At 43.3% G+C, this 27,601-nt stretch overlaps 1 protein-coding gene across 2 annotated transcripts in view; it reads right to left on the reverse strand.

The window, feature by feature from the left end:
• The window catches only part of LOC127452695 (cell migration-inducing and hyaluronan-binding protein-like), a 301,080-nt gene that overhangs the window by 111,320 nt on the left and 162,159 nt on the right, over positions 1 to 27,601 (reverse strand). For both annotated transcript variants that reach the window (XM_051718318.1, XM_051718314.1), the window contains exon 12: positions 273 to 442. In XM_051718318.1, coding sequence (XP_051574278.1) covers positions 273 to 442 — 170 coding nt within the window. The remainder of the gene's footprint in view (positions 1 to 272; positions 443 to 27,601) is intronic.

Consider the following 27,601-nt stretch of genomic DNA (forward strand, 5'->3'; position numbering starts at 1 on the left):
ATACTCACAATGCAGCGCTATTCCAGTGCCTATTGCGTCTGCTTAAACTGGATTGTGGGTGGTTAGTGAATAAGATGGTTAGGTGGTTAGTTTTTGTGCTGAAATACCATGTGCAGAAGTGGCACAACTGTTTAGTGAATTCACCACTTAATATTTTACTTCATTTTGCTTCTCATGTCAATTTGTTTTAAGGATGTTTAGACATTTTGCTGGAAAACAAGACAAAAATAAGGATACATTTTTATTTTTTGAATTGACATGATGGAGGATACCTTGAGATGTCCACCGAAAGTATCAAATGAGAAGAATTTGCAGGCATCGTTGCCATAACAGGTGGGCTGCATCTCGCCTCTGATGAGAATGTTGCGGCTCAACAGTCCCACCTCTGCGCGCATGTCCACGCCATCCACTTCCTCTCCCATGTGAAGGTACGCTGGTTTACCTGAAGGAGGTAGGCACAAAAACACAAATTTACATAATTTTTCACACCTGTATGGTGTACGTGTCATTCCTTTACAATTACCTTCAGCTACTATCCCTAAAAAAACATAAATAAAACCATGGTACATAAAATGTTAATCATTAAGCACAATGGAATATATCAATCATGTACCATGTACCATGGTGCCACCACAACAAACATACAAATATGGAAGCATTTTAGTATCTTATGACAGACAGACAGACAGACAGACAGATGATAGATAGATAGATAGATAGATAGATGGAGACTATCTTTTTGTTGGAATTTCATGGTTCAAAAAAAAGATAAGGCGTAGAAGGAAAGAGAGAAAGAGAGAGGGATGTCATTCCTCCAGCCTGACCCAGATACTGAAAAGGCTCCAGCACTTAAGAGCAATTCTGATAATCACAAACAGGGAAGCCCAGCTCTCGTTTTTCACACCGTCCTCCTTCAACAGGCCCCCAAAGACCAGGCAATGTTGACAAATTTCTCCTCCTATTGGATGATAAGTCATCTCATTGCTCATTTATTCATTTTCTTAAAATGACTACAGACACTATTTGTCACTATTCTGACGGAAGAGAGAGACACACAAACTTGCTGATTCTGGTGGGGACAAGCAAGACAGAGAGGGAGAGACCCATGGGCAAGAAAAATCACAAATTAGATCTTTTTTTTTATTTCTCAGTTGTCTTTCTTACACAGCAATGAGACTACATGAAGAGCAAATGGAGGCTTTTGCTAAAGTTTCCAGTAATCTGACTGTGGCAGCGGGGGTGTGGTCAAGCATCTCTCCGGAGAGAGAGAAAGCGGTAAGGGTGCTTACACCTGAGCTAAATTATGTCTAACACCTGTCTCTAATTTCGGTGAGCACGGGGAGAGCGGCATAAATAGAGCCACACCGCAAGTAGAAAAGAGAGAGAGCCTGGGCACCACAGGCCCGAACAAGAAGCAAGAGTTTTGTTATTACAAATGATGAGAGTTTTATTTTGGTGAAGCGGTGTGTGATTATAGATCAACTTAGTGGATAATGCAAAGACGCTGAGACTGCAATTGTGCTGCAAAGAGAAAATAAATCCTTACCTCAACCAGGAAAGCTGCTTCTTACCTCCTCTTTACACTGACATAAAAAAAAAACTTTTCTTATCAGTATTTTGGTCTTGTTTTCCAGAAAAAGAAAAAAAAGAGAAAAAAAATCTGTAAACATCCTTAAAACAAGTAAACTTTGCAAAATATAAAGCTTTCAAAGAATATTTCTTGAATTAAGTTTATTTTTCTAACCCCTTTGGCATTTTTTTATGTTTTAAGTGCAACCTCTGAGCAATAACATTTATCACTGGTAAGACAGTTCTGTGGGTTTCTTAAATAAAGATAGATTTCATAGTCCAGACCAGGTCTTTGCAATTTAATGCAGTTTATTAAGAACAATTTGCAGTTTGCAGCAGTCTAATTATTGAGCGTCATTTTATTGGCTGCGCGCTGACAAGACAAATAAAGGTCTATTTCAATCACACACCTCAGTTTGCATGCTCTTGTCTAAAACATCATCAAATTAGCTGACAGCTAGCAGAAACACAACAGACAGATGAGAGAGGGGCAAAAGTTCACAAAGACATTTTGACAAACAGAGGCAACAGATTGCAACTGCTTTCTAGTTCTATTTGGCCACAATGGGGCAAACCCAGCAGATGCATCCCTACACACACTTGCCCTGTCATTTCACATCCATAACCTTAAAAAAAACAAACATATTTACATGTACTTTGCCATCAGGGTTTGAAATTAACTTTTTGACTTACCAGCCACTGTGGCTACTAGTTTCCAAGGTCATTAGCCACTCAGCATTTTCACTAGCCAAAATCCCCTTCCTCGCAAAAGTTGATAAAGGTAACCAGAGACTGAAACTGCATGAATTTGTTTGGACATTATTTGAACAAGAATGATATTAGCAGAACACAAGCCTGCTTTAAGTTACCTTTGGAATATCTATGTCATGGACAGTTAGAACAGGAGGAAAATCTGTCAATAATTTGTCAATAATTTATGGAAGTTTTAACCCCTTCATTCTAAATTGTACTTGTCTATATGACAGCTTACCACTGTTCTTTCATGTTTAACAGTGGCATTTGTAATGATTAGGCCATAACCACAGGTAAGACCATGGATGGCTCCTGATTAGAATGGGCAGTAACATCTCCTCATCACTGACCCTCAACACTGGAGCCCCGCAGGGCTGTGTTCTTAGCCCACTCCTGTATTCCCTGTACACATATGACTGTGTGGCAACATGCCATCATTAAGTTTGCTGATGATATGACGGTGGTAGGTCTGATCACTGACAATGATGAAACAGCCTACAGAGAGGAGGTGCACACTCTGATACGCTGGTGTCAGGAGCACAACCTCTCCCTCAACGTCAGCAAGACAAAGGAGCTTGTGGTGGACTTCAGGAGAAGATAAAGAGAACACAGCCCCATCACCATCAATGCAGCACCAGTGGAGAGAGTCAGCAGCTTCAAGTTCCTGGGTGTCCACATCACTGAGGAACTCACATGGTCCGTTCACACTGAGGCCGTTGTGAAGAAGGCTTATCAGCGCCTCTCCTTCCTGAGACGGCTGAGGAAGTTTGGAATGAACCGCCACATCCTCACACGGTTCTACACCAGCACTGTAGAGAGCATCCTGACTGACTGCATCTCTGCCTGGTACGGCAATAGCAACGCCCACAACCGCAAAGCCCTGCAAAGTGTGGTGCGAACTGCCAGACACATCATCGGAGTTGAGCTTCCCTCCCTCCAGGACATATACACCAGGCGGTGTGTGAAAAAAGCTCGGAGGATCATCAGAGACTCCAGCCACCCGAGCCATGTGCTGCTCTCACTGCTACCATCAGGCAGGTGGTATTGCAGCATCAGGACCCGCACCAGCCAACTTCATGACAGCTTCTTCACCCAAGCAATCAGAATTTTGAACTCTTGATCTCTCACGATCAGTATACATCAGCACTACACTTTATTAATCTTATTATCTCACACTGGACTGTCATAAATTATATTCTCTTAACAACACACTGGCAACTGACTATCAACCGACAGCCTGAATGTCAATACATCAGGTTGTACAATACAACCTACTGTACATTTTACATTTGTGTATATGGTTGTGTGACAATAAAAGTGATTTGATTACTGTGGTTAGGTTAATGCAGATAGTCTTTTCTAAAAAAATAAACTATAGTATTTGTAATAATAATAATAAAAACACTCATAGCCTAAACACATTTAACCTTTCATTACAACTTTTACTAATAGTCTGATAGATTCACTCTAATAGATTAAATATGAATCTATACAAGTGTGACGAGGAGGAGGGGGTGGCCGGGCCGTGAGATGCACGCCTGGCGCTGAGTTGCCCCAGTCAGAGGGAGAGAGAGATAAAGAGGAGCCGGAGATGCCAGAGAGAGAGAGAGAGAGAGAGACACACAGAGCTGTGTGTGTGTGTGTCGACGTGTGTTTTGTAATGCTGAAAAGCATTTTATGTTGTGTTATGTTTAATTAAAAGTATTTTTGGTTGATAACCCGGTTCCTGCTTCCTCTTTTCTGATGAACTGGTAAAATGTTGTGTCTGCCACAACAAGTTACCAGTTAGTGCAGGAACCAAATACAAAATAATTTCAGTAAGTATGATGTGTATTTTAAAAACTGATCATATGTATTATTTGTTTCCTTTTTACAGCATCAGTGCCATTTATAATAAAGGGGATGTCTAGCAGTTTGAGGGGTTTGATTTCCTCCATATAGTGCTTTATATTAGAATGTTTTATACGTTTTATGGTCTCTGCGGGTCACCCTGATATCGAGTAAACCCCGACTGAATCACGCAAGTTTCAGTCTGGAGCACGATGACCATACGTGTCCACTGCTGTGTGTGTCCACTGTTTTCAATTCATTCCGATGAAAATCCCCCTAGCGAGAATGCCGCTCGGCTACCATTGGACTGAATGGAAAACACTCGCTGCACTTCGCTCACCATGTGCCAGTGGACACCCAGCATAATGTGCGGTCCGCGTGAAAGCATGCTTCAATTGCCCCGCACATATGCGAGTGTAAGTTATGAATACTTTTAAATTTGCTTTGCCAGCGGCTCTGAGTCACCTGACATTCGTAGAATTTTTAACGCAGGAAAAACCCTGAAAAGGTCAACCACCAAAGTGGCTGGTAAGAGTGACGGAATTACCCGCCACTGCCGATTTTTACCTACATTTGGAGGGTTGGCAGGTGTTAATTTCAAAACCTGTTCACCATAATAAAATTAACAACAAATCCACAGCGCATACTCACCACTTATCAACACCCTGCTAAATAAACAGAGAACGACCCTCAATTAACACTTAAATCCATCAACAGTATCTAACATTTGTAAAAACTAACAAAACTTGTGTTTTTCCGCTCATCCGAATTCCTTGTTCATTATCGCTGTTATGACCTTGTCAGTCCGCCACCTGCTGGCATTGCGTTTTCTCGTGTGGTGTATGTGTGTGTCCATGTCTCCGCAGGTGAATGTTGGCCTGATGAATGATTGGGAAGTCATTCCTCAATCTCAGTTTTCCCAGTTTGTTTAACCCGCTTCCTTTCGAGTGGTTGACGAGTCTCATTCCCCTCTGGGCTCCATTCAACACACACGTCTTGTTTTTGTTTACTATGATTTATTTGTTACTCGAGTATGGTTGATGTATTTGACAAGTGTGTGTGCTATCTATTAAAAATCCCTGTTTTTGAATTGGAACTCATCTGCCCCGTCTTTCTTGTTGCGTCTTTGTAAATGAAGACATAACAAATGGGGGCTCATCCTAATTTCTTCTTTGATAGTTTGCTTTTTTGTAATTAGTAAATTAGTAGGATTTCGTTTGTAAATTCTAAATGTTTTGGGGTGAGGCGAATATAAGTATGGTTTAAAGTTTAATTGAATATATGTAGTTCCCTATATGTCACTCATTCGACGTTGGTGTCGATGTAGTGACACTAGGGGTCACTCTTGGGAGCCCGAGACACCTCTGGTCTTTGATAAAAGGCCAATGAAAATTGGCGAGTGGTATTTGCATGCCACTCCCCCGAACATACGGGTATGAAAGGAGCTGGTATGCAACCACTCATTCAGATTTTCTCTTCGGAGCCGAACGGTCATGCTCATTGAGCTGAATAGCACTGTTCATTCACCTCTGCTGGATCTGACGGCGCATTTCAGCGGCTTCTCCCTCCTCTGCACTGGTGCACTGCAGAGAACGCCCCTGGGCGCTTCGGCAGAAAAACTAGAGAGTATATTTTCTGAAAGAGCATTTTTCCCCTCTAAAAGAGTATATATTTCTCTAAAAGAGCGCACACACGGAACGTCTTTTTAAAGATGCCTTTCCGTTCGTGTGTTATTCCTGGTTGCGGTCGTTTTCTCTCAACTTCGGATGGTCATGATCGCTGTCTTTCGTGTCTGGGCGCGACCCACACGGAGGCAGCGTTTATGAATGGCTCATGTTCTCACTGCGAGAACATGACCATGGCAACGTTGCGGTCGCGGCTTGCTTTCGTAAGAAAGCAAGCCACCCCAGCGGCTCCCCGCCTTGGTCCTCCTACCTACGGGTTTGAGGTCAGCACGGCTGGCGCTGGGGGCGATTTGGGGACCTAAATGGGATCGCCTCCGCCAGGTATCCCCCCGCGGACCTCCCATTCCCCAGCACGCTCGTCTGCCCCAATCGGGCTTCCGGATGAGTTCGCCGGCTCGTCGCACGGCGAGTCTGGCTTCTCGTTCGAGGCCCGCGAAGATGATGAGCTTTCGAGCGCAGCATCGGAGAGCGGGCTTGTCCAGTCGGACGCAGAAGCCTCAGCTGGGCTTCCCCCTTCGGGGACGGTCGCCCAGTTACAGGCCGACGCCGAAATGACGGACATGAACCCTCCGCTCTCCCCTGAACCCTCGCGGCTTGATGATTGGTTTCTGGGCTCGCGGCGCCGCTCAGACCGGCCGCGCCCCGCTCCAGTGCCATTCTTCCTGGAGGTGCATGAGGAGCTGACGAAGTCGTGGGAGGCACCTTTTACTGCCCGACCCCGACTCCGCAGTTCCCCCGCTCTCACTACCCTCGATGGCGGGGCGGCCAGGGGCTATACGGCGATTCCCCCGGTGGATAAGGCGCTCGCAGTGCACTTATGCCCGCAGAGCGCCGCCACCTGGCGTGGACGCCCTAAGCTCCCCTCTAAGCCCTGTAGGCTCACGTCATCCCTGACGGCCAAGGCCTACAGCGCTGCTGGACAAGCCGCCTCTGCCCTGCACGCCATGGCTCTCCTGCAGGTCCACCAAGCCAAGGCACTGAAAGAACTGCACGAGGGTAGTTCTGCCCCAGATTTGATGCAGGAACTGCGCTCGGCGACCGACCTCGCCCTCCGGGCGACGAAGGTCACAGCACGGTCTCTTGGGCGGACGATGGCCACACTAGTGGTCCAGGAGCGCCACCTGTGGCTCAACCTGGTCGAGATGGGCGAGGCCGACAAGACACGGTTCCTTGCTGCCCTCATTTCCCAGGCGGACCTATTTGGCGACACCGTTGAGGACTTTGCTCAGCAGTTCTCGACGGTAAAGCAGCAGACGGAGGCAATCCGGCACATCCTGCCCCGGCGCGGCTCAAGACCCCGCACCCCGTCTGCTCGTCGCCAAGGGCGTCTCCCTGCGGTGACTGCACCGGCTCCGCCGCAGCCCACCCCTCCGGCCCGGCCCCGGCGTGGAGCCCACCCCTGGAAGCCGACGCCACCCGTCTCTCAGTCGGCACCGAAGAACCCACGGAGGTCTTCGAGGCGCCCCTGAGATGGGCAACCCAGGGACGAGGGAACCCACTCACCTGGAGCTGGTAGAAAGACCACTCCATCCCCCGGTGGAGGGCCGGGTGGAAAATCTTTTGTTGCCTTTTCGTTTGATTTCGCCGCACGCCCAAGTGGCTGCGGTACCCAACAGTTCAACAAAAGAGCGGCTTCCTTCCTCCCTGGGTCACATACCCGCTGTGTACGGTCGTCACCACGACTACCGTCCACGGGTTTTATCTTGCAGGATTGGCGCTCCAGCGGTGCCCTTTTCGCCCCTGAGCGCCCAGCTGTGGCACAAATCCACCCCCGATGTGACAGCCTCCACGGGTCGCGAGGACAAGCCTCTTCCTCCCCCGTCCCAGGCTGTTCCGGGGGTGGTCACAAGGAGCCAGGTAAGTGCTTCGATGTCCCTAGACTCAGCACGGCCACGACATGCTGTGGCACCTTGCGCTCCGCCCCGCCGCTCCGCCCCACCTGCCGGTACGTCCGACAACGTTGTCCCCTTGGTCCCCCTCGCACGGAATTTGGACGCATGGCTTGCACTTCCCAATCCGTCGCGGTGGTTGATCCAGATCGTCCGACTCGGCTACGCGATTCAGTTCGCCAGGCGCCCGCCCAGGTTCAGCGGTACTCACTTCACCTTCGTCAAGGGCGAAAACGCTGTTACTCTGCGCGCGGAAATCACTACCCTCCTACGGAAGGGCGCGATAGAACCTGTCCCTCCAGCCGAGGTGAAGAAAGGGTTTTACAGCCCCTACTTCATCGTACCGAAGAAAGGCGGTGGGTTGCGGCCAATCTTGGACCTGCGAGTACTGAACCGGGCTTTGCACAGACTCCCGTTCAAGATGCTGACGCAAAGACGCATTTTAGCGAGCGTCCGGCATCAGGATTGGTTCGCGGCGGTAGACCTGAAGGACGCGTACTTTCACGTCTCGATCCTTCCTCGACACAGACCCTTCCTGCTGTTCGCGTTCGAGGGTCGGGCGTATCAGTACAAAGTCCTCCCTTTCGGCCTGTCCCTGTCTCCTCGCGTCTTTACGAAGATCGCAGAGGCTGCCCTTGCCCCGTTAAGGGAGGTAGGCATTCGCATTCTCAACTATCTCGACGACTGGCTAATCTTAGCTCACTCTCGAGACGTGTTATGCGCACACAGGGACCTGGTGCTCTCGCACCTCAGCCGACTAGGGCTTCGGGTCAACTGGGAAAAGAGCAAGCTCCTCCCGGTTCAGAGCATCTCTTTTCTCGGTTTGGAGTTGGACTCTGTCTCCCTGACGGCACGCCTTACGAACGAGCGCGCCCAGTCGGTGCTGGCCTGTTTGAAGGCGTTCAAACAGAAAACAGCGGTTCCACTGAAACTTTTTCAGAGGCTCCTGGGGCATATGGCATCCTCGGCGGTGGCCACCCCGCTCGGGTTGATGCATATGAGGCCGCTTCAGCACTGGCTCCAGACTCGAGTCCCGAGATGGGCATGGCGCCACGGGACACACTGCGTGGCCATTACACCGGTCTGTCACCGTCTTTTCAGCCCTTGGACCGACCTCTCATTTCTACGAGCAGGTGTTCCTCTAGAACTGGTCTCCAGGCGCATCGTGGTCACGACAGACGCCTCCAAGACGGGCTGGGGTGCTGTTTGCAATGGGCACGCAGCCACCGGCCTCTGGACGGGTCCGCGGCTGCGTTGGCACATCAACTGCCTCGAGTTACTGGCAATTCTGCTCGCCCTGCGGAGGTTCCGGCCGTTGATCCAGGGCAAGCACGTGCTAGTTCGGACAGACAGCACGGCAGCGGTAGCATATGTCAACCGCCAAGGCGGTCTGCGCTCCCGCTGTATGTCACAACTCGCCCGCCGTCTCCTCCTCCGGAGTCAGCAGCACCTCAAGTCGCTGCGAGCCACTCATATCCCGGGCAACCTCAACGTTACAGCGGACGCGCTGTCACGGCAGGTTCCCCGCAGGGGAGAGTGGAGACTCCACCCCCAGGTGGTCCAGCTGATTTAGAGTCGATTCGGTCTGGCTCAGGTGGACCTGTTCGCCTCCCAAGAATCCTCCCACTGACCGCTCTGGTACACCCTCACCGAGGCTCCTCTCGGCATAGACGCCTTGGCACACAGCTGGCCCCCTGGCATTCGCAAATACGCGTTTCCCCCAGTGAGCCTACTTGCACAGACACTGTGCAAAGTCAGGGAGGACGAGGAGCAGGTCGTCCTGGTAGCACCCTACTGGCCCACCCAGACATGGTTCTCGGACCTCACGCTCCTCGCGACAGCTCCCCCCTGGCAAATTCCCCTGAGGAAGGACCTTCTTTCTCAGGGACGGGGCACCCTCTGGCACCCACGCCCAGACCTCTGGAATCTCCATGTCTGGCCCCTGGACGGGACGCGGAAGACCTAGGTGGCCTACCACCCGCGGTGGTAGACACGATCACTCAGGCTAGGGCCCCCTCTACGAGGCGCCTGTATGCCTTGAAGTGGTCTCTGTTCGCTAAGTGGTGTTCTTCTCAACACGAAGACCCCCAGAGATGCGCAGTCGGATCAGTGCTTTCCTTCCTGCAGGAGAGGTTGGAAGGGAGGCTGTCCCCTTCCACCTTGAAGGTGTACGTTGCTGCCATAGCAGCACACCACGACGCAGTTGATGGTAAGTCCTTAGGGAAGCACGACCTGATCATCAGGTTCCTAAGAGGCGCTAGGAGGCTGAATCCCTCCAGACCGCTCTTCGTTCCCTCATGGGACCTCTCCATAGTTCTTCAGGGCCTACAGAGAGCCCCCTTTGAGCCTTTGCAGTCAGTCGAGCTGAAGGCACTCTCCCTGAAGACTGCCCTCCTGACTGCGCTCACTTCCATCAAGAGGGTAGGTGACCTGCAAGCGTTCTCTGTCAGCGAAACGTGCCTAGAGTTCGGTCCGGGTTATTCTCACGTGATCCTGAGACCCCGACCGGGCTATGTGCCCAAGGTTCCCACCACTCCTTTTAGGGACCAGGTGGTGAACCTGCAAGCGCTGCCCCAGGAGGAGGCAGACCCAGCCCTGGCGTTGCTGTGTCCGGTGCGCGCTTTGCGCATCTATTTGGATCGCACGCAGAGCTTTAGACTCTCTGAGCAGCTCTTTGTCTGCTTCGGTGCACAGCGGAAAGGAAGCGCTGTCTCCAAGCAGAGGATCGCCCACTGGCTCGTTGATGCCATATCTATGGCATATCTCGCCCAAGACATGCCGCCCCCGGTAGGGCTACGGGTCCATTCTACCAGGGGTGTAGCGGCTTCTTGGGCCCTGGCCAGAGGTGCCTCTCTAACAGACATTTGTAGAGCAGCGGGCTGGGCAACACCCAACACCTTTGCAAGGTTCTACAACCTCCGGGTGGAACCGGTTTCATCCCAGGTAGTGGCACGCAACACAAGCGGATAAGCCCGGGATAGCCGGCCGGGTGTATCGCTTGCACATAGCGCCTCCCACCTCCTTTTGAGCTGAAGACGTGCGCTGCTAATTCCCAGTAGTGTTCACAAAAGTTGTTCCCTGGTTGATTTCCTCCGAGCCCTGTGGCAGTCGAGTCTTCGGAGAAACTCACTGCCGGCCCAGTACACGCGCTAGCTAAGAGCCCGGTGCTGGGGTAGGTGCTCCGCATGTGGCGGTTCCCTGTAAGGCTAACCCCATGCGATCTATATCTTCCGCTAGCTCGTTTCCCTGCTGGCAAACTGCGTCTTCCTTGGGCAGAGCCCCTCTGCCCCAGTCTCCATGTTGTAGTACCTCCTCCCCCATTGGGCAGGATCTACCTTGAAGGCTCTCCACATGGTTGGAAAGACCATGTGATGTATTTTTCCACTTAAATATCCCCCCCCTCTCTGGGGTTGGGTGTGGTCTCCGCGGTGTCCTCCCCTTGGGAGGGACACCCCCCGACTAGACCTGGCGGCCCAGTCAGATAATCCCCCTTCCTTTTTTTAGGGAGTGGAAAAAGAGAAGGGGAAAAGAGGCCACGACTGGGTTAAGCCTGTCTCTATCTTTGGGTAGTCGACTTGTCCCCAAAAAGGGCCGTTCGACACTCATAACTATGTTGGGGGAGGTTACGTGTCGACCTGGTGCGCTGGCTATGAGGCACACAGCAAGTCTGCCCACCACACACCGCCAGTTCACGTAACACAGTTCAGCCTTGTGGCGTTTTGTATAGGGACCCCTAGTGTCACTACATCGACACCAACGTCGAGTGAGTGACAGATAGGGAACGTCATGGTTACTGGTGTAACCTCCGTTCCCTGATGGCATGCAAATACCACTCACCAATTTTCATTGGCCTTTTATCAAAGACCAGAGGTGTCTCGGGCTCCCAAGAATGACCCCTAGTGTCACTACATCGACACCAACGTCTCGTTCCCTCCATCAGGGAACGGAGGTTACACCAGTAACCATGACGTTTTTTTTTCTTTCCATCTTTTATCTGCACAGTTTGTGAGTTTTTGAATTGCTTTGGCCCTGTGATTAACTTCTCTGTTAGGAATAAGCGACAGGTCCCTAACATTTTTTATTTTAGTTTGTTATTTTTGGCCAGAATCAGTGGTTAAAGCATTTTGTCTCAGGAGCACACCCGAGGTTTGATGGAATCGCCAACTTGTTGGTTGTTCTATTTTGCTTACGGGTGACAGTGCATAAGTACCCGCCGCTGTATGCCCAAAGATTAGGGTCTACTTAGTTAGATGCATGTAATAGAGAGGGAGAAAGGTTTAATCTAAGGGCATGATGATGTAACGATGCAGGTAAAAGTCACCATAAAATTTATATTAGAGTAACTTTTATTTCATAACCATGACTTCCGAAGTTTATGAGTTTGTTGAATCTCCTTCTCATGAGTTGCTATAAATTGTTGTCTAAAGACCAATTATTGGAGGTAGCAACACATTATGATACTGGGCTTACCTCATATGATAATTGTAAAGGTAATTGTAAAATCAGCTCTAGTGGACAAGGACGTTTTGTCTGTTTTAGATGATCCACCTGTTCCCCTGTCTCCTACAGTTGCGTTAACTTTTGAACAACAAAAAGAACTGGCTCTTCTCCAGCTGGAACATCATAAGATTGAGTTCCAGATGGAGATGGAGAAACAAAAAATTGATCAAGAGACTGTGTTAGCTCAACAAAAACTAGAACAGAGGAAACTGGATCTACAACAACAGTGACTTGATTTGATCAAGGAAGGTAAGATGAGAACACTTTCTATTGAGGGGGACAATGATGATTTGCAGTAGTGTAGTCTGTCTAATCCAAAATTTAATTTGGCTGCAAATTTGCGCTTAGTGCCGTTTAATGAGGAAGATGTAGACACTTTTTTATTTTATTTGAGCGAGAAGCAGATAGTCAGTGTTGGCCAGATACCGAGCGCACGTTAATGTTGCAGTGCGTTCTAACATGTAAGGCACAGAAGGCTTATTCTGCCCTTAGCATGTCTGATAGTAAGGACTATAAGACCATTAAAATGGCAGTTAGTTCCTGAGGCGTATCAACAAAAATTCTATGGTCTAAAAAAAACATCCAACTCAAACCTATATGGAAGTAGTGCGTGAGTTAGAACTATGTTGTACTCGCTGGTGTGCTTCTTTGGAGATTACATTGAATGAAGAGCTGTTCAATGTGGTTGTTTGGAGCAGTTCAAAAGCTACTTTTATTTCCGAACGTGATGTGTCCACTACATCTGAAGCAGCTGTTTTGGCCGACGAGTATGACTTGATTCATAAAACTCATTTTGACACAAATCGCTTTAAATGCGATCGTGATAGGAATGTAAATTATTGTTTTAATACTGCTCCTGTCTTGTGTCATGCATCAAGTATGCATCCTCAAAGCCAGAAAGATCCTGTTCTTGTTTGTAATTATTGTTTAGGTCATGGACATTTGGAAAAGGACTGTCCTGTGCTGAAAGTGAAAGGTTGGCCTCGGAGTGCAGCGGTGAAGCCTACTGTGTTGGCAGTTTCTTCATCTCTACCTGATAGTTTTGTTTCCACGTGTTCTTTGACAGCGTTCGATGGTAAGCTTAGTAAGAAGCTTTGTTCAACTGAAAAATTTCACTGTTCTTGTTGGAAGGCTATGTCTCATTGTTAAATGGTGAGAAAGTGCCGGTAAAAAATTTACGTCACACTGGTGCGTCTGAGTCCTTTATTTTGTAGTCATTTTCAGGTGACACTCTCCTAATTCGTTGGATTCGACTGAATACGTTGTCCGTACCATTGCACAAACTCATTCTTTTTTCTGATTTGGTGCAAGGTGAAGTGAAATTAGGGGTGGAACCTGCACTCCCAGTAGAAGGAGTTTCCGTGATTTTGGGAAACAACTTGGATGATGGCCGGGTTTGGAGTGATGTGTCATCTCCTTGCCAGTTGTTGTTGAACAAACTGATAAATATAACAAAAGGTTTCCCGAAGATTTCACAGCTTGCACAGTGACAAACACACCGCTGCAGAGTCAAATCAGGTTTGACAACGAAAGTAGCTGTTTCTTGGCCTGATTTATCGTTATCAGTTTCCTGTAAGGATTTGATGAAGGAACATAAAGCTGATCCCTCCTTAAGCAAACTTTTTGAGCGGGTAGGGAACGATGATAGTGTTGCTCAAGGTTATTTTATTCAAGATGAGGTTTTGGTAAGAAAATGGGCACCTCAAGGTGACTTTTTTCTGGATGAACCTGTCACTCATGTGGTTGTCCCTGCTGTGTTTCGCTCTATGGTTGTAAAATGGGCTCATGACAATATTTCTGGTCATTTTGGGGTAAGAAAGACATATGACCGGATTGTACAACATTTCTTTTGGCCTCGTTTAAAAAAGGATGTGTCTAAATATATTAAGACCTGTCATGTATGCCAAGTGTCTGGGAAAGTGAATCAAGACCTGAAACCTGCTCCACTCCGACCAATTCCTGTGGAGTGTAAATCGTTTTAGCAGCGGATAAAATCTCTTGGTAAAACTGTGAGTCTACTGTTTTATCTGTTGATCAGTGTGAGTCCCCATGCTCCAGTGGTTTAACAGTGGTACGACCGGGGACTGAGGAGATTGAGGAGCCTGATGATGGTGTTTTATGTCCACATCTTAGGAATTCAGAGTTTTTGAATAAGTTACCTGTTCTTTTAGAACATCTTCCTGTTGATAAGCGTTCTGAATTGATTGATTTAGTTCGTGATTATTTGCCTCTCTTTTCTGATACTTCCACTCAAACATATGTTACCCATCATGATATTGATGTGGGAGATGCTGCTCCTATTCAGCAATGTTTTTATAGAGTTTCTGTGGAAAAACTTAAAGCATTTTGAGTCGGAGATTAAATCCTTGTCGACAACGACTTGGCTGTTCTGTCGTTTTCAAGTTGGTCTTCACCATCTTTATTAGTTAGTAAATCTGATGGAACTTTCAGATTATGTACTAACTCTTTCCCGCATCGAAGATTGTGTGGATCAGGCGGATGCCGCAAAATTTCTTAGCAAATTTGATTTGCTAAAAGGTTATTGGCAAGTGCCTTTTATCTGATCACACCCGTGAAGAATCTGTTTAATCGACTCACCGTAAATCTGGCGAAGTGTGAGTTCGCCCAGGCTACAGTGACATATTTGGTTAAAGTAGTAGGTTGAGGGAGTGTGCGTCCGGTGCGTGCAAAAATAGAGACAAGTATCCTCCACCCTGTTCAAAGTGATGCATTATTTGGGGATGGTCGGATACTATCGAAGTTTTTGTAAAAATTTCTCTGATGTTGTAGCCCCCCCATTCGAACAAATTTGTATGGACTTCGGCCTGCCAAAATGCTTTTGAGGCTGTTAAGTCACTGCTCAGCTCTGCCCCAGTCTTGGCTGCTCCTCAGATGAATAAACTGTTTAAAATCCATGTGGATGCCAGCAAGGTAGGAGCATGTGCTGTCCTTTTGCAGGATGATGAACAAAATGTTGATCGGCCATTGTGTTACTTTTGTGTAACGGTTACATTATTTGGTAATTGAGAAAGAGGCTTTGGCCTTAGTGTGGGCTTTACAACATTTTGATGTTTATGTCGGTGGGTCTGGGTTTCCTATTGTGGTTTATTGTGATCACAACCCACTTATATTTCTAACTACCCTACAAAATCCGAACCAGCAGTTAATGCGCTGGGTCCTGTTTTTGCAGCCGTATAATTTGGAGATGCGCCATATTAAAAGAAAGGATAATGTTCTAGCACATGCCCTATCCCGTGCACATTTGTCCTATAGGAATTGACCTTAAAGATTTTCTATTTTTATCCTTGTCTCTAGCACTGTCTCTTATTCTCAGGGCCGAGTTGTAGAGTGGTGACCGATACATGGAAGTGAATGGTAATAGAGCTTTAAATGTAGCTTTGGTGAAGGTAAATTGTATTGTTTTACTCTATGTAGGTTATTGTATGTTGTGGTTTCTATCTTATGGGGGAGGGTGTTATGACCCTGTCAGTCTGCCACCTTCTGTGTGTCCGTGTCTCTGCAGGTGAATGCTGGCCTGATGACTGATTGGGAACACTGACGCGCAGTTTTCCCAGTCTATTTAACCCACTTCCTTTCGAGTGGTTGACGAGTCTCATTCCCCTCTGGGCTCCATTCAATACACACATCTTGTTTTTGTTTACTATGATTTATTTGTTACTCGAGTATGGTTGATGTATTTGGCAAGTGTGTGTGCTGTCTATTAAAAATCCCTGTTTTTGAATTGGAACTCATCTCCCCCGTCTTTCTTGTTGCATCTTTGTAAATAAAGACGTAACAATCGCAAATCAAACACGCATCACACGTTTCTTCCTTCAAATGACTTGTTTTGGGGCACAAACTGTCACAGAAATGCAAACAGATGTACATATTAACATAATTCATGATTTACATGTATTCTACATAAATATTATTATTTTAGAAATATGTGTAACCCAAGAAATGTACTTAAAATCAATTAATTGATAGTCAGTAACTGTAACCTGATTGCAAGTGTTGGGCCTCATGTATTCAGATAGAAGACAAAGGCAGGCCTAACCCAGTCATAAAACCTAACTGAGGCCCACATACAAAGTCACAAATCTTACTGATAAAAACCGTGCCTAAATCAAACAAAGGGAGTCCAAAGCAGACTACAAATCCCATGAAGTCTCGCACACTAAAGGATTGAACTCTCAACTCCTATTGGATGAGGCACACAACAGAACGTCCCTCAACCATGACATCATCGGGAGTAGAAATATCTCTGAGATACTTCCGGGATTTGCTTCCAGCAACTTTGCTCGCCGTGCGTAGATGCAGCTCATCGCTGTTCTCAGGTGTAGGCTCGTGGCACAAGGAAGTAACGTCCGACTTGAAACTGTGGCCATACAATCTCCATCTCGCTGGATGAGTTGAGATTACTCTGTGTTCCACTGAACACTCTAATGGATCCGAAGGAGACCGCCGAGCAATCCGCATCTTCATCCATTTGCCTGCAGAAGTGAAGAGAAAAGATTTCTTTTCCCTCTTCAATCAAGTCGACGTCGCTGATTTCTCCGCCAGCCCGCCGAGAATCAGCAGCCGTACCGCCCGCCGACAGAGCGAGGAAACGGCTTCCCATCATCACCCGAGCCTCGAGGAACCGAGTTGGAGTTAAAGGACGAATGAACACACATTCGTCTGTGTCCTCATACGATTCAAGTAAGAAATTTACGTCTGGGCAGAGACAGAATATTATAGTGTGTATCAAGGTTATTGCTTGTACAGTTTACGGACCGCCAGGTCCGCTCATTGCTGCTAATAATACTCAAGGTATTACTGTAATGTACTGTTATCACGAATGAGATCTGCTGTGTTGTAGTCCAACCACATTGGACTGTTGTGTATTTCCGCTATCTCGGGTGAGACTGGCACACTGTTTCAAAGACCGCAGGATGGTTTACGAGCCGTCCACCACGTCTCTGAGTGATAAACTAACAGCTGCTTTCTCTCCCACGATCACGAAACCGGCTTTGGTGCCGCCACTTTATTCTCTCTCTCTCGTACTAACCACACACACGCGACCTCTCACAAACATTCTCGCACACACTTTTGGCTAGTAGATAACTTCGTGATAAAGCTCAGCTTTGTCCCTAAGTTATCGTACAAGCGGAGACACGCGGTAAACTGGCAGACGCAATTGACCGGCTTCCCTCCGCCCACATTCACAGCCATATTCTCTGGCCGGAAATCTCACGTGACGTACTCTCCACGAGAGTCACGTCTGCCATTTTGTGCGCATCCCTCCTTACACACACACACACACACCTTCCTCTCATGTGTTATAGGATTATTTTGGTTAGCATATCTAATCATGTCACTGTTTAGTTTGTAGTTGTAAGTCGGAAATGTATTGACTGCATTGTATTGATTATTAATTGATATTACTGCATAAATAAACTTTGTTATATTTCAAAGAGAAGTGTTTTGGTTTGTTTTGCATACACCTGTGTCAAATGATGACAGGGGATGTCAGTGCTCGGATTCAAGCCTTCATTGTTTCTTTTTGAAAATCGATATTCTTCGGATGTCGATATTCCTAAGAGAACAATCTAATATTGAGACTGTTATACTATCTGGTTATTAGTCCCTGATTCCAGGGTGGTGCCCCGGTGATATTAATCCTTATTAATATTCTATTGATTTTTGATAATTGATCATTACCTTTGATGACTGTTGAATTTGAAGTATCAATAAGCTAGTGTTAATTTTAATCAATGTTTCATCGATGTTAAAAATGTATGATTATCTTTGATAATTGTTGATTTAAAGGATTAAAAAAGCTAACATTGATTCTCATCAATGTTCTATTGATTTTAATAATTAATAATTATCTTTGATAATTATTAATTATTGCTAATAACCAAACCCATTCCTGAACGTGGCGCACTACATTTAATGGTGCACCGTGTGAGGTTTTAATGAGTTAGATTCTATTATTTAATTTAAGTATTAATTAATAACTAAAGAAATAATTAATTATTTCTGATAGTAAAACTGATCTAATAACCAAGAGAGCCCAACATGTGTGTGTGTGTGTGTGTGTGTGTGTGTGTGTGTGTGTGTGTGTGTGTGATGAGTCACTGTGACATGCCTGCCCACAAGCTGAACCTTGATCTGTACTTTTCAACAATCACAATGAGAGCTATAAATACTGTAGTGTCACATATCATTAACTTTAATTCAGTTACAGTATGGAGTGAGCTGTGTGAGGTAAGATGTTAATATTGGTTAAATAGAGATATCAGCTGAGAACAAAGCAAAACTTTGGTACATAACTTGTCTTGCACCTTTGGTGCTATGGGCATAAATTATTCCAATAGTGCAGGTTTTTGAGGAGAGGTGTGCTATATTTTTCTAAGCAACTAAAGATAGGGTTAGGAAGTAGGGTTGATAAAATACTCATTTTTGGCACCACCCTGTGGACATTTAACTCACACATGCCCGTTCAATAGCACTTTTAACTTCGGTCACTGGGGGTCAGTGGTTAAAATTTTGGTAAGCACAGACTGATTTCAGTAGCAGAACTTTCAACCTACGGTCACTAAATTCAGTCTGCAACCACATAGCAATGTCCTGGCACCACAACACCTTAGCGTTCCATTCATTCAGCAGTTGTAAAAGACTAGTTTTATTTTTCATGTTTCTAAATGAATATGAACTAGGGGTTGTACAGACTATTCGACTAGTACATAGTATCTTAGTTGACACCATCAGCCTGGAGATGGCTACAGTGCATCCGGAAAGTATTCACAGCGCTTCACTTTTTCCACATTTTGTTATGTTACAGCCTTATTCTGTAAGTACATGTCACATGTACTGTAAGTACACTCTTATGTACATGTGATTTTTTTCATTTTTTATTTTTAATAAATTTGCAAAGATTTCAAACAAACTTCTTTCACGTTGTCATTATGCGGTATTGTTTGTAGAATTTTGAGGAAAATAATGAATTTAATCCATTTTGGAATAAGGCTGTAACATAACAAAATATGGAAAAAGTTAAGCGCTGTGAATACTTTCCAGATGCACTGTAAGTAATGCGAGTAGTATGCATGCACTGAAAATGCAAGAAAAATAAGTGTACAATGAGTACCCGGATGATGCACATCTTCAACCGTCAAAACAAAGTGTGAAATGTTAAGCTGTGTCCCAAATAACACTATATACTTTGCACTTACAATAAACACTATGAACTATGCACAGCCATGTAGTGTATGAATTTTCAAAGTGTAGTATCATCTTAAATGGAACCCTTTTTTTACTACACAGAAGCATTTGCCGTTTAACAGCTGACGGAAGTGACGTTTCAAAGTCATGCAATGTGTTGCCACTAGTTTTAACGCACTAGCCAATCTCCCTCAACACTTGTATCTCAAACAATGTACAGTACATATTCACACAGCGTGCAGTAATCATAAAGCATTTAACTTATACTTGTAAGGTGCTATCTTCACTCAAGTTTCCATTATTTTCAAGTGTTTGGTCAGAACCAGCAGTATAGCCAGGTAACTCCGCCCCTTCCACTAGGTACGGCAAGCCGCGATCGCTGAGTACATGAAGTATCCAACATTCCACACTCTGTTTTGATGGTTGAAAAAGTGCATCATCCGGGTACTCGTAGTATACTTTTTTTTGTTGCATTTTCAGTGTGAATATACTGCTCGCACTGCTTGCACTTCAAAATGACAATAGTGCAGAAGTGTGCAGTTTGGGACGCACCTTGAGACACTTCATGCACTCAGCATTCGCGGCTTGCCATACTTAGTGAAAGGGGCAGAGTTACCTGGCTGTGTTGTTTGAGATACAAGTGTTGAGAAACCACTGCAAGCATTTTAACATCGCTTCCTTCACCTGTTAAACGGCAAATGATTCTGTGTAGTAATTTTGGATCATAATAATAATAATAACTTTATTTATATAGCACCTTTTAGCAATTTAGCACAAAGTGCTTTACAAAATATAAAATCAAAACACACTTATTAAAACAAGCACAAAATGCTACACAAAACATACTCAGTAAAACATAAGGTTAAAACAAAAAATTACAAAGTAGTAAAAGCAAGTTTATACAGTATAAATTAGTTTTTAAACAAGATTTAAAAACAGCCACAGATTCACCAGATCTAATATCCCAGGGCAGGCTGTTGCATAAATGTGGAGCCTTCACTACAAACGTTCTATCACCTTTAGTTTTGTATCTGGATCTTGAAATAGTGTGAGTGCATAGTATAGGTATACTATGCATACTGAGTGCATAGTATACCTATATTTTAAGTTCATAGTTTATAGTGCATAATTTGGGACACAGCTCAGTTTTTAAGTGCATTGTGTGTGCGTCTTTTAATGTGAGTCTGACAGAACATCACAGCCTATATTTGAGCCACTGCACCTTTTCATTTTATAAATCATGGTGAGCAACTACAGTACACTTCGTGTGCAGTGGTTTGGGGCTGGTATGACGTCACAACTAGTCCATTAGATCTCGACTAATGGGCTAAACTATTTGACTATTAAAAATCAGTAGTTGTGCAGCCCTTAATAGGAATCCTTTTTAAAAACACTAATAGCACATTTACATCTTTTTAAAGTGTTCATTTTCATCTGGAAGATTAATTTTTTACATTTTTGCAGTGTTTGCTCATCTGCAGTATGACGAAATAAAACCACAATAAAATGTTCCCTGTCGGATATTAGAAAGACTTTCAGCAGATGTTTTTGCTAAGTTTATGATTTTTGACAGTTCATGAACATGTGAATTCACTTTTTTGAGATGTTTAACAGATTTTCACACAAAGATGACCATTAAAATAGAATGTGATGCTTTCCAGATGTATGTCCTATCACCATGTCTGGCTATTTAATGTGCGACTCAGTTGAAAACCTTATTCACTTTATAAAGCCATGCACATGTCATTACGATTTGACAATATGATCTCATAAGTCTTCTTCGTAGATACATTGCCTGGCCAAAACAAAATTCGCCATTTGGATTTAAATAAGCAGATACTTAAGAGCCTATGATTGGATCATTATTGCAGTGATTGTTTCAGCTGGAAACAATTCTTTTAACCCTAACTGATGCAGTGTGTAGCTTCTCATTTCTTAAACAACCAGGTCGAAGATGTATCCCGTGGTCGTAGATTTGTTTTTACTGTGTTTCAGAAGGGGCAAATTATTGGCCTGCATCAAGCAAAGAAAACAACTAAGGAGATTGCTGAAGTCACTGGAATTGGGTTAAGAACTCTCCAACGCATTATTAAAACCTGGAAGGATATTGGTGAACCATCTGAAAAAAATCTTGAATGATCGTGATCAGAGATCACTAAAACGCTTGGTGAAGTCACAGTGTAAAAAATCGACAGTAGAACTCACAGCTATGTTTAACAGTGAAAGTAAAAGCATTTCCACCCGCACAATGTGACGAGAACTTACAGGATTGAGACTAAACAGCTATGTGGCCACAAGAAAGCCACTTGTTAGTGAGGTTAATTGGAAAAAAATGACTTCTATTTGCTAGGGAGCATAAAGATTGGACTGTGGAGCAATGGAAAAGGTCATGTGGTCTGATGAGTCCAGATTTACCCTATTCCAAAGCAATGGGCGCGTCAGGGTAAGAAGGGAAGTGCATGAAGCGATGCACCCATCATGCATAGTGCCCACTGTATAAGCCTCTGGAGGCAGTGTTATGATCTGGGGTTGCTTCAATTGGTCAGGTCTAGTCTCAGCAATGTTATCCGGCAATAAAATTAAGTCAGCTAACTACCTGAATGTACTGAATGACCAGGTTATCCCATCAATGGATTTTTTCTTCCCTGACGGCACGGGCATATTCCAGGATGACAATGCCAAGATTCATCGGGCTCAAATGATAAAAGAGTGGTTCAGGGAGCATGAGGAATCATTTTCACACATGAATTGGCCAACACATAGTCCTGACCTTAACCCCATTGAAAGTCTTTGGGATGTGTTGGAGAAGACTTTAACGGAATGGTTCGACTCTCCCATCATCAATACAGTATCTCAGCCAAAAATTAATGCAACTCTGGATGAAAATAAATGTTGTGACATTGCATAAGGTTGTCGAAACAATGCCACAACAAATGCGTGCCATAATCAAAGCTAAAGGCGGTCCAACAAAATATTAGAGTATACAACGTTTTTTTTATTTTTGGCCAGGCAGTATATTTGCAAGTAAAGTGTGGTTTTATCACACACGTTTGCATAGACATTAAACGTCGAATATTCACAAAATTGACAGCATCTGAAATGTAAACCATTTTACCAACTTGAGAGACATACAAATGTTTACGAATCATTTGGGAATCAAAGAAACGGAAGAGTCGGAGCAATTGCGACATGAAATAAGTGAAACACATTTATTTTACACTGTAAAATTTACTGTTTACTTAAATTTCAAGTTTTATGATAATTAAATTCAGCCATACAAAGAGTGGAAATATTTATACTTTTATTAGAATGATGTACACTGTACATATTCACTGATAAAAAAAAAATTTTTTGCTATGGAATTGTGTCAGCAGTATCCTTATAAAGGTTGCACGAATTTCAGTTCCGACCAGCTGTCAGAAGGTTTGTAAAGATTTATATGTTATGTACAAACATCTATGAATTCTCATGGGGGGGGACTCTTCCTTTATGGAAGGAGCAAGGATCTGACTTTGCTCTTAAAATAGAACCATCCTGTCTACTGAACGGAGGGATGTACAGGGAATTATGGGGAGGCTGTAAGCTGAGGGATCAACAATGGAACAGATCGAAATGCTTTTAATGATGTTGAAACAATTGTTTTTGAGAAAGAGATTGAGAGATGATGAAAGCTTGATGAGAGACTAAAAAGAAACAGATAAAAATAAATGTGTGAAGTTGAAGAATAGTTAGGAAAACATTAACAAATTCTGAGCAACAAACCAAGAAAAAAAACGAATGGTTTCCTGACCACAGGAGTACGTTCCTCAAGAAAACTTGATCAGGAAAACCTGAAAATTAAAATTCTTTCATCAGTTACATACCCTCATTTTATTCCAAACTCATGATTTTCTCTCTACTGTGGGACACAAAAGGTGATGTTTGGCAGTATGTTATGGACTGAAAGAATCAGTCACCATTCACCTTTTATTGCATATTTTTTTTCCATATAATGAAAGTGAATGGTGACTAAGGCTGCTTTTTGCATTCCATGGGAAAAAAAAGAAAGTCATACAGGTTTGGAACAACATAAGGATGAGTAAATGATGACAGAATTTTCATTTTTGAGTGTGCTATCCCTTTAATCCATGGAAGATGATTTGATTTTTCAAATCTGATCTTTTGGACTTTTGCACTGTCATTTGCAAGGCATCAATTCGGATTTGTGTGTTCAGGCAATATAATAATTTTTCACTTGCTCTACACTGGTTGCTATAGTAATGAATTAGGTGTCAGCACGATACCAAGTGACTTTACTGTACAAAAACTGAGAGCAGCAAGCTGACATATAGACAGAAAGCTGGAAATCCCTCTATATACAAAAAATGTGCAAAAAAAAAAAAAAAGACAGCCCTTTTTTCACACTTATAATAATGCAGGACATAAAACCTTAACAGGCCACACACAGGCTTGTAGTCTTCTATTACAGAAAGAGAACATGATAGAGCTGACAGCAGAAATAGGGTGATAGAAACTTACAGAAACAATTATGCTAAAGTGCCATAACTTAATGCATGGAAAAGAGTGGAAATGCTCTTTGAAAAATCCTCAATGAGAAGGAAAGGTAAATGTTAAAGCCAGAAGTCCCAACAACTGCTTATTAACTACGAGCAATGGTTGTTAATGACACATACATTATCCGAGCAGGCTAATTCCTTACGTAAAATTATGGATGTTATGTGGTAGATTTGGAGACTAACTGTGTTTGAAATAACATACTTATCATACTATACTGCCAACTATACTGCCAACTGCATCGGTATATGGGTAGTTAACATGAAATACTTTTGGGAAGTTGAAATGTCCTGCAGTGTGACATGCCATACTGCATCTTAATTGGATGTCTCTGGCAGTCATTTTGAACATTCAGGTTTACTTACTTTGGGTTTGCTGACATGTCTTTGGAGGGGTTTTGGGAAAAAGAGAGGGCAGTCAAATTCTGTGGCTAAGTCTGACTGAGGTTAGCAAGACAGCTAGCATTGCTTACAGCACCTTTAAATGATTACAAAAAATGTGCAAACTTCACCCAGTTGGTGCACTGCATAGACAGCAAGAACAAACATCAATCAATCTTGATGCTCTCTGGTGTAATTTTTCATCTGGGAGACATCAGATAAAACATGTAAAAATCCCTGCGATTTGGGTGTTGACATCAGACATGTGTTTGTTTTCCATGATTATGTAAAGTTTTGAAAAATTAGGAATTCTTAATTCTAATCCTCTTAAAAACACACACACACACACACACACACACACACACACACAAAAGAAGAACCACTTGCGGCCATGTGAACAGTGTAAAAAGGCTTCAACTGCAAAGTCAATGCAAAAAGATAAGTCCCAATCAAAAACACACAAGACTAAATAAATCTGTTGACAGCGAGAATGAAATTGGGTTAATTAAAAACTGGCCAAAATTAAGTGTTCTGCTTAAAAACCTGGTGAGCTGCCAATTCAGGCAGCATTTTAAGGCATCTTAAGTTCACTTCCGACACAAAGATTGTTACAAATGGTAACAGATTATGATTATGCTGCTTAATATTGATTATGTTGACTTCTAATAAATCTAAAGCAGCATCGCATGTGGAGAGGGCAATCCCAAAAAGCACTGCAATTATATATTTATAATTCATCGAAAAGTATTGATAAAAAAAAGTTCAATCTAATTAACCTCCCGAGCGTGTGTGCATTGATGTGTGCATTTTCAATTTTTCTTTTTGATTTGTAAGTAGTAGCACCTAATAAACATGCCAAAAAAATAAATACATTCTAAAGCAAATCGTTTTCCTAAAAATTTATGGCAACATACAGTATGTGGACAGTGGGACTAAGTTGTGATTTTAAATAATACCAAGCTATAGAAAGTCTGATTTTATTATTATTATTTATTCTTTTAGCAAATTGTTTATTATTTATTATTTAGCAATTTAGACGCATAGAGAGCTATAGGATGCTCCCTTGCTCACTATTTAGTGAATGACCAGTGTACTGTCTGTCTGCACTGGTCTCAAAACTGTTCGAAATGCACCTTATTTTAATCCTAACTCCATATAAAGCTTATGAAAGCAAAATGTTTCAGCTTTTGGATGAACCTGTTGATTTTCAATGTGATAATGCAAAGTAAATATAGGATTTCTAAGGGAAAGTTTGCTAGCATATGTATCTGTCTTCACCATAATAATCCAACTGAAAACCAATGTCAATATTGTGCTGATAGCAACCTAATCTTTCTTGGTTGGCAATTAATATTTGTTTAAAAACAACGCCTTAGAAAGCCTCCCATTGATTAATTCACATTCTGCTGAGTTGCAAAGTTACATCAAAGCATATCCAAATGCGATTTCTGTAGAATACATGCAGAATACACTATGATGTTCAAATCAGATGAATTATCTGTTATCAGAGTTATATTTCCAATAAAAATCAGAAAATTAATTTAAAGTAACTGTTTATCTTTAGAGATAACTTTGGATATGATACCTAATACATTAAGGTAGTGGCTCTCAAGTGGTTTTGCTTTAGGACACAGATTTTACACTGGATTTTACAATTGTTTATTGTTGAAAAGTAAACAAAAATCTCATTAAAATCAAATATTAAAATGCATTAACATTACAATGAACTGCATAGGCCCAACAATATGCAAAATTATGAACAATGCATAAGCTGAATAGAAAAATTGACAATTTAACTACATTCAACTACAAGTGATAGATACATTTTCATAAAAATTCCATGGATTTTGATTAGACGCACAGCCTTTGACGTCAACAACAAAAATATGTAAAGCATTTCTCCTATTTTTAATCAATATTTAAGTATTGCATTCTTTCATGTTCTGAAAGTGAAAGTCGAGATTTATTGTAAAAAAAAAGTACTAAAATATTGATCTAAAGACAGATTTATCCAACAGAGTGGTTATGCTGCCTTTATGTGATTTTTGGTGCTAAAAAGGTCTGGTCACCACCCATTTGCATTGTATGCATGTGATATTCTTCTAAAAATCTTTGTTTGTGTTCTGCAGAAGAAAGAAAGTCACACACATCTGGGATGGCATGAGGGTGGGTACATTTTTGGGTGCACTATCCATTTAAGGTACACCTGTGTTCCTTTACAATCCAATCCATGTTCAATTGTTTAGCTGCACAATAAATATAACTTTGATAGACTCTGTATAGTCTCGCATTTAACAAAGCAAATTAGTCCTGCCGTTATGAAGAACAAGGAGCTGCCTGTGGAACTTCGATAAAGTTATAATGAGGGAAAAAAAAGCTGGAGAAGGTTGTAAAGAGATTGGTATCGCATTTGCCCTTCCTAAGAGCACTGTAATGTTCACTGTAGCAAAATGTAAAGAAAAGGTGCAAAGCCCACAAACATCTAAAATCAAACCATCCTACCAAATTGAGCAACTGAACAAGAGAGGCAATTGTTAAAGATGTGAAGAGCACAGCTACAACACTGACAGAACTGAAGAGCTTATTAGATAAAATGAGAGAAACTATCCAGACATCACTAATCTTTACAGCCCTTCACAGATTGTGCCACTTTAAGAAATACGCCACTTCTAGAAGAGGCCAACATTAAGTCAAGCCTGGAGTTTGCTACAAGCCATTTGACAAATCCAGCAATCTTTTTACAATAATGTTGAGCACTTTGGCCTCAAAGTTCACAAGAAGAGTCAATCTTCACTTTTAAGTGCTATGTGCTTTTCTTAATCTGATATAAGTCATTCCAAACCCTTGGGGTCACAAGGATGAAGGGATTCTTCAGAAAGAGTTTATTTGAAATTTGAACACTTTGTGGCTATGAGGAAAACGTTTTTCTATCTGCTGGAGCTCAACATTTAATCTAATGCTCCCAATCACCTAGTCTTGGTGAATTGCCATGATGAAAATCCTTTGACAGCACTGACTTTTCACAGACAAAGAAGGCAATCAGGAATAAGCTAGCTGTTTCTATACTTTTATACATTTCAGTTACACTTTATATACAGTGTATGTGGTGATATTGTGTATTCATTAGCTGAGTTATACTAATCAACTACATGCACTTAGTGTGTAATTAGTATACTCTTCCTCAGTTACTAAAGTATTAATTTGCTGATCAAAAGTTGGTGAATCAAAACCA

This window comes from Myxocyprinus asiaticus, chromosome 2 (genome assembly GCF_019703515.2).
Source record: "Myxocyprinus asiaticus isolate MX2 ecotype Aquarium Trade chromosome 2, UBuf_Myxa_2, whole genome shotgun sequence".
NCBI lineage: Eukaryota > Metazoa > Chordata > Actinopteri > Cypriniformes > Catostomidae > Myxocyprinus > Myxocyprinus asiaticus.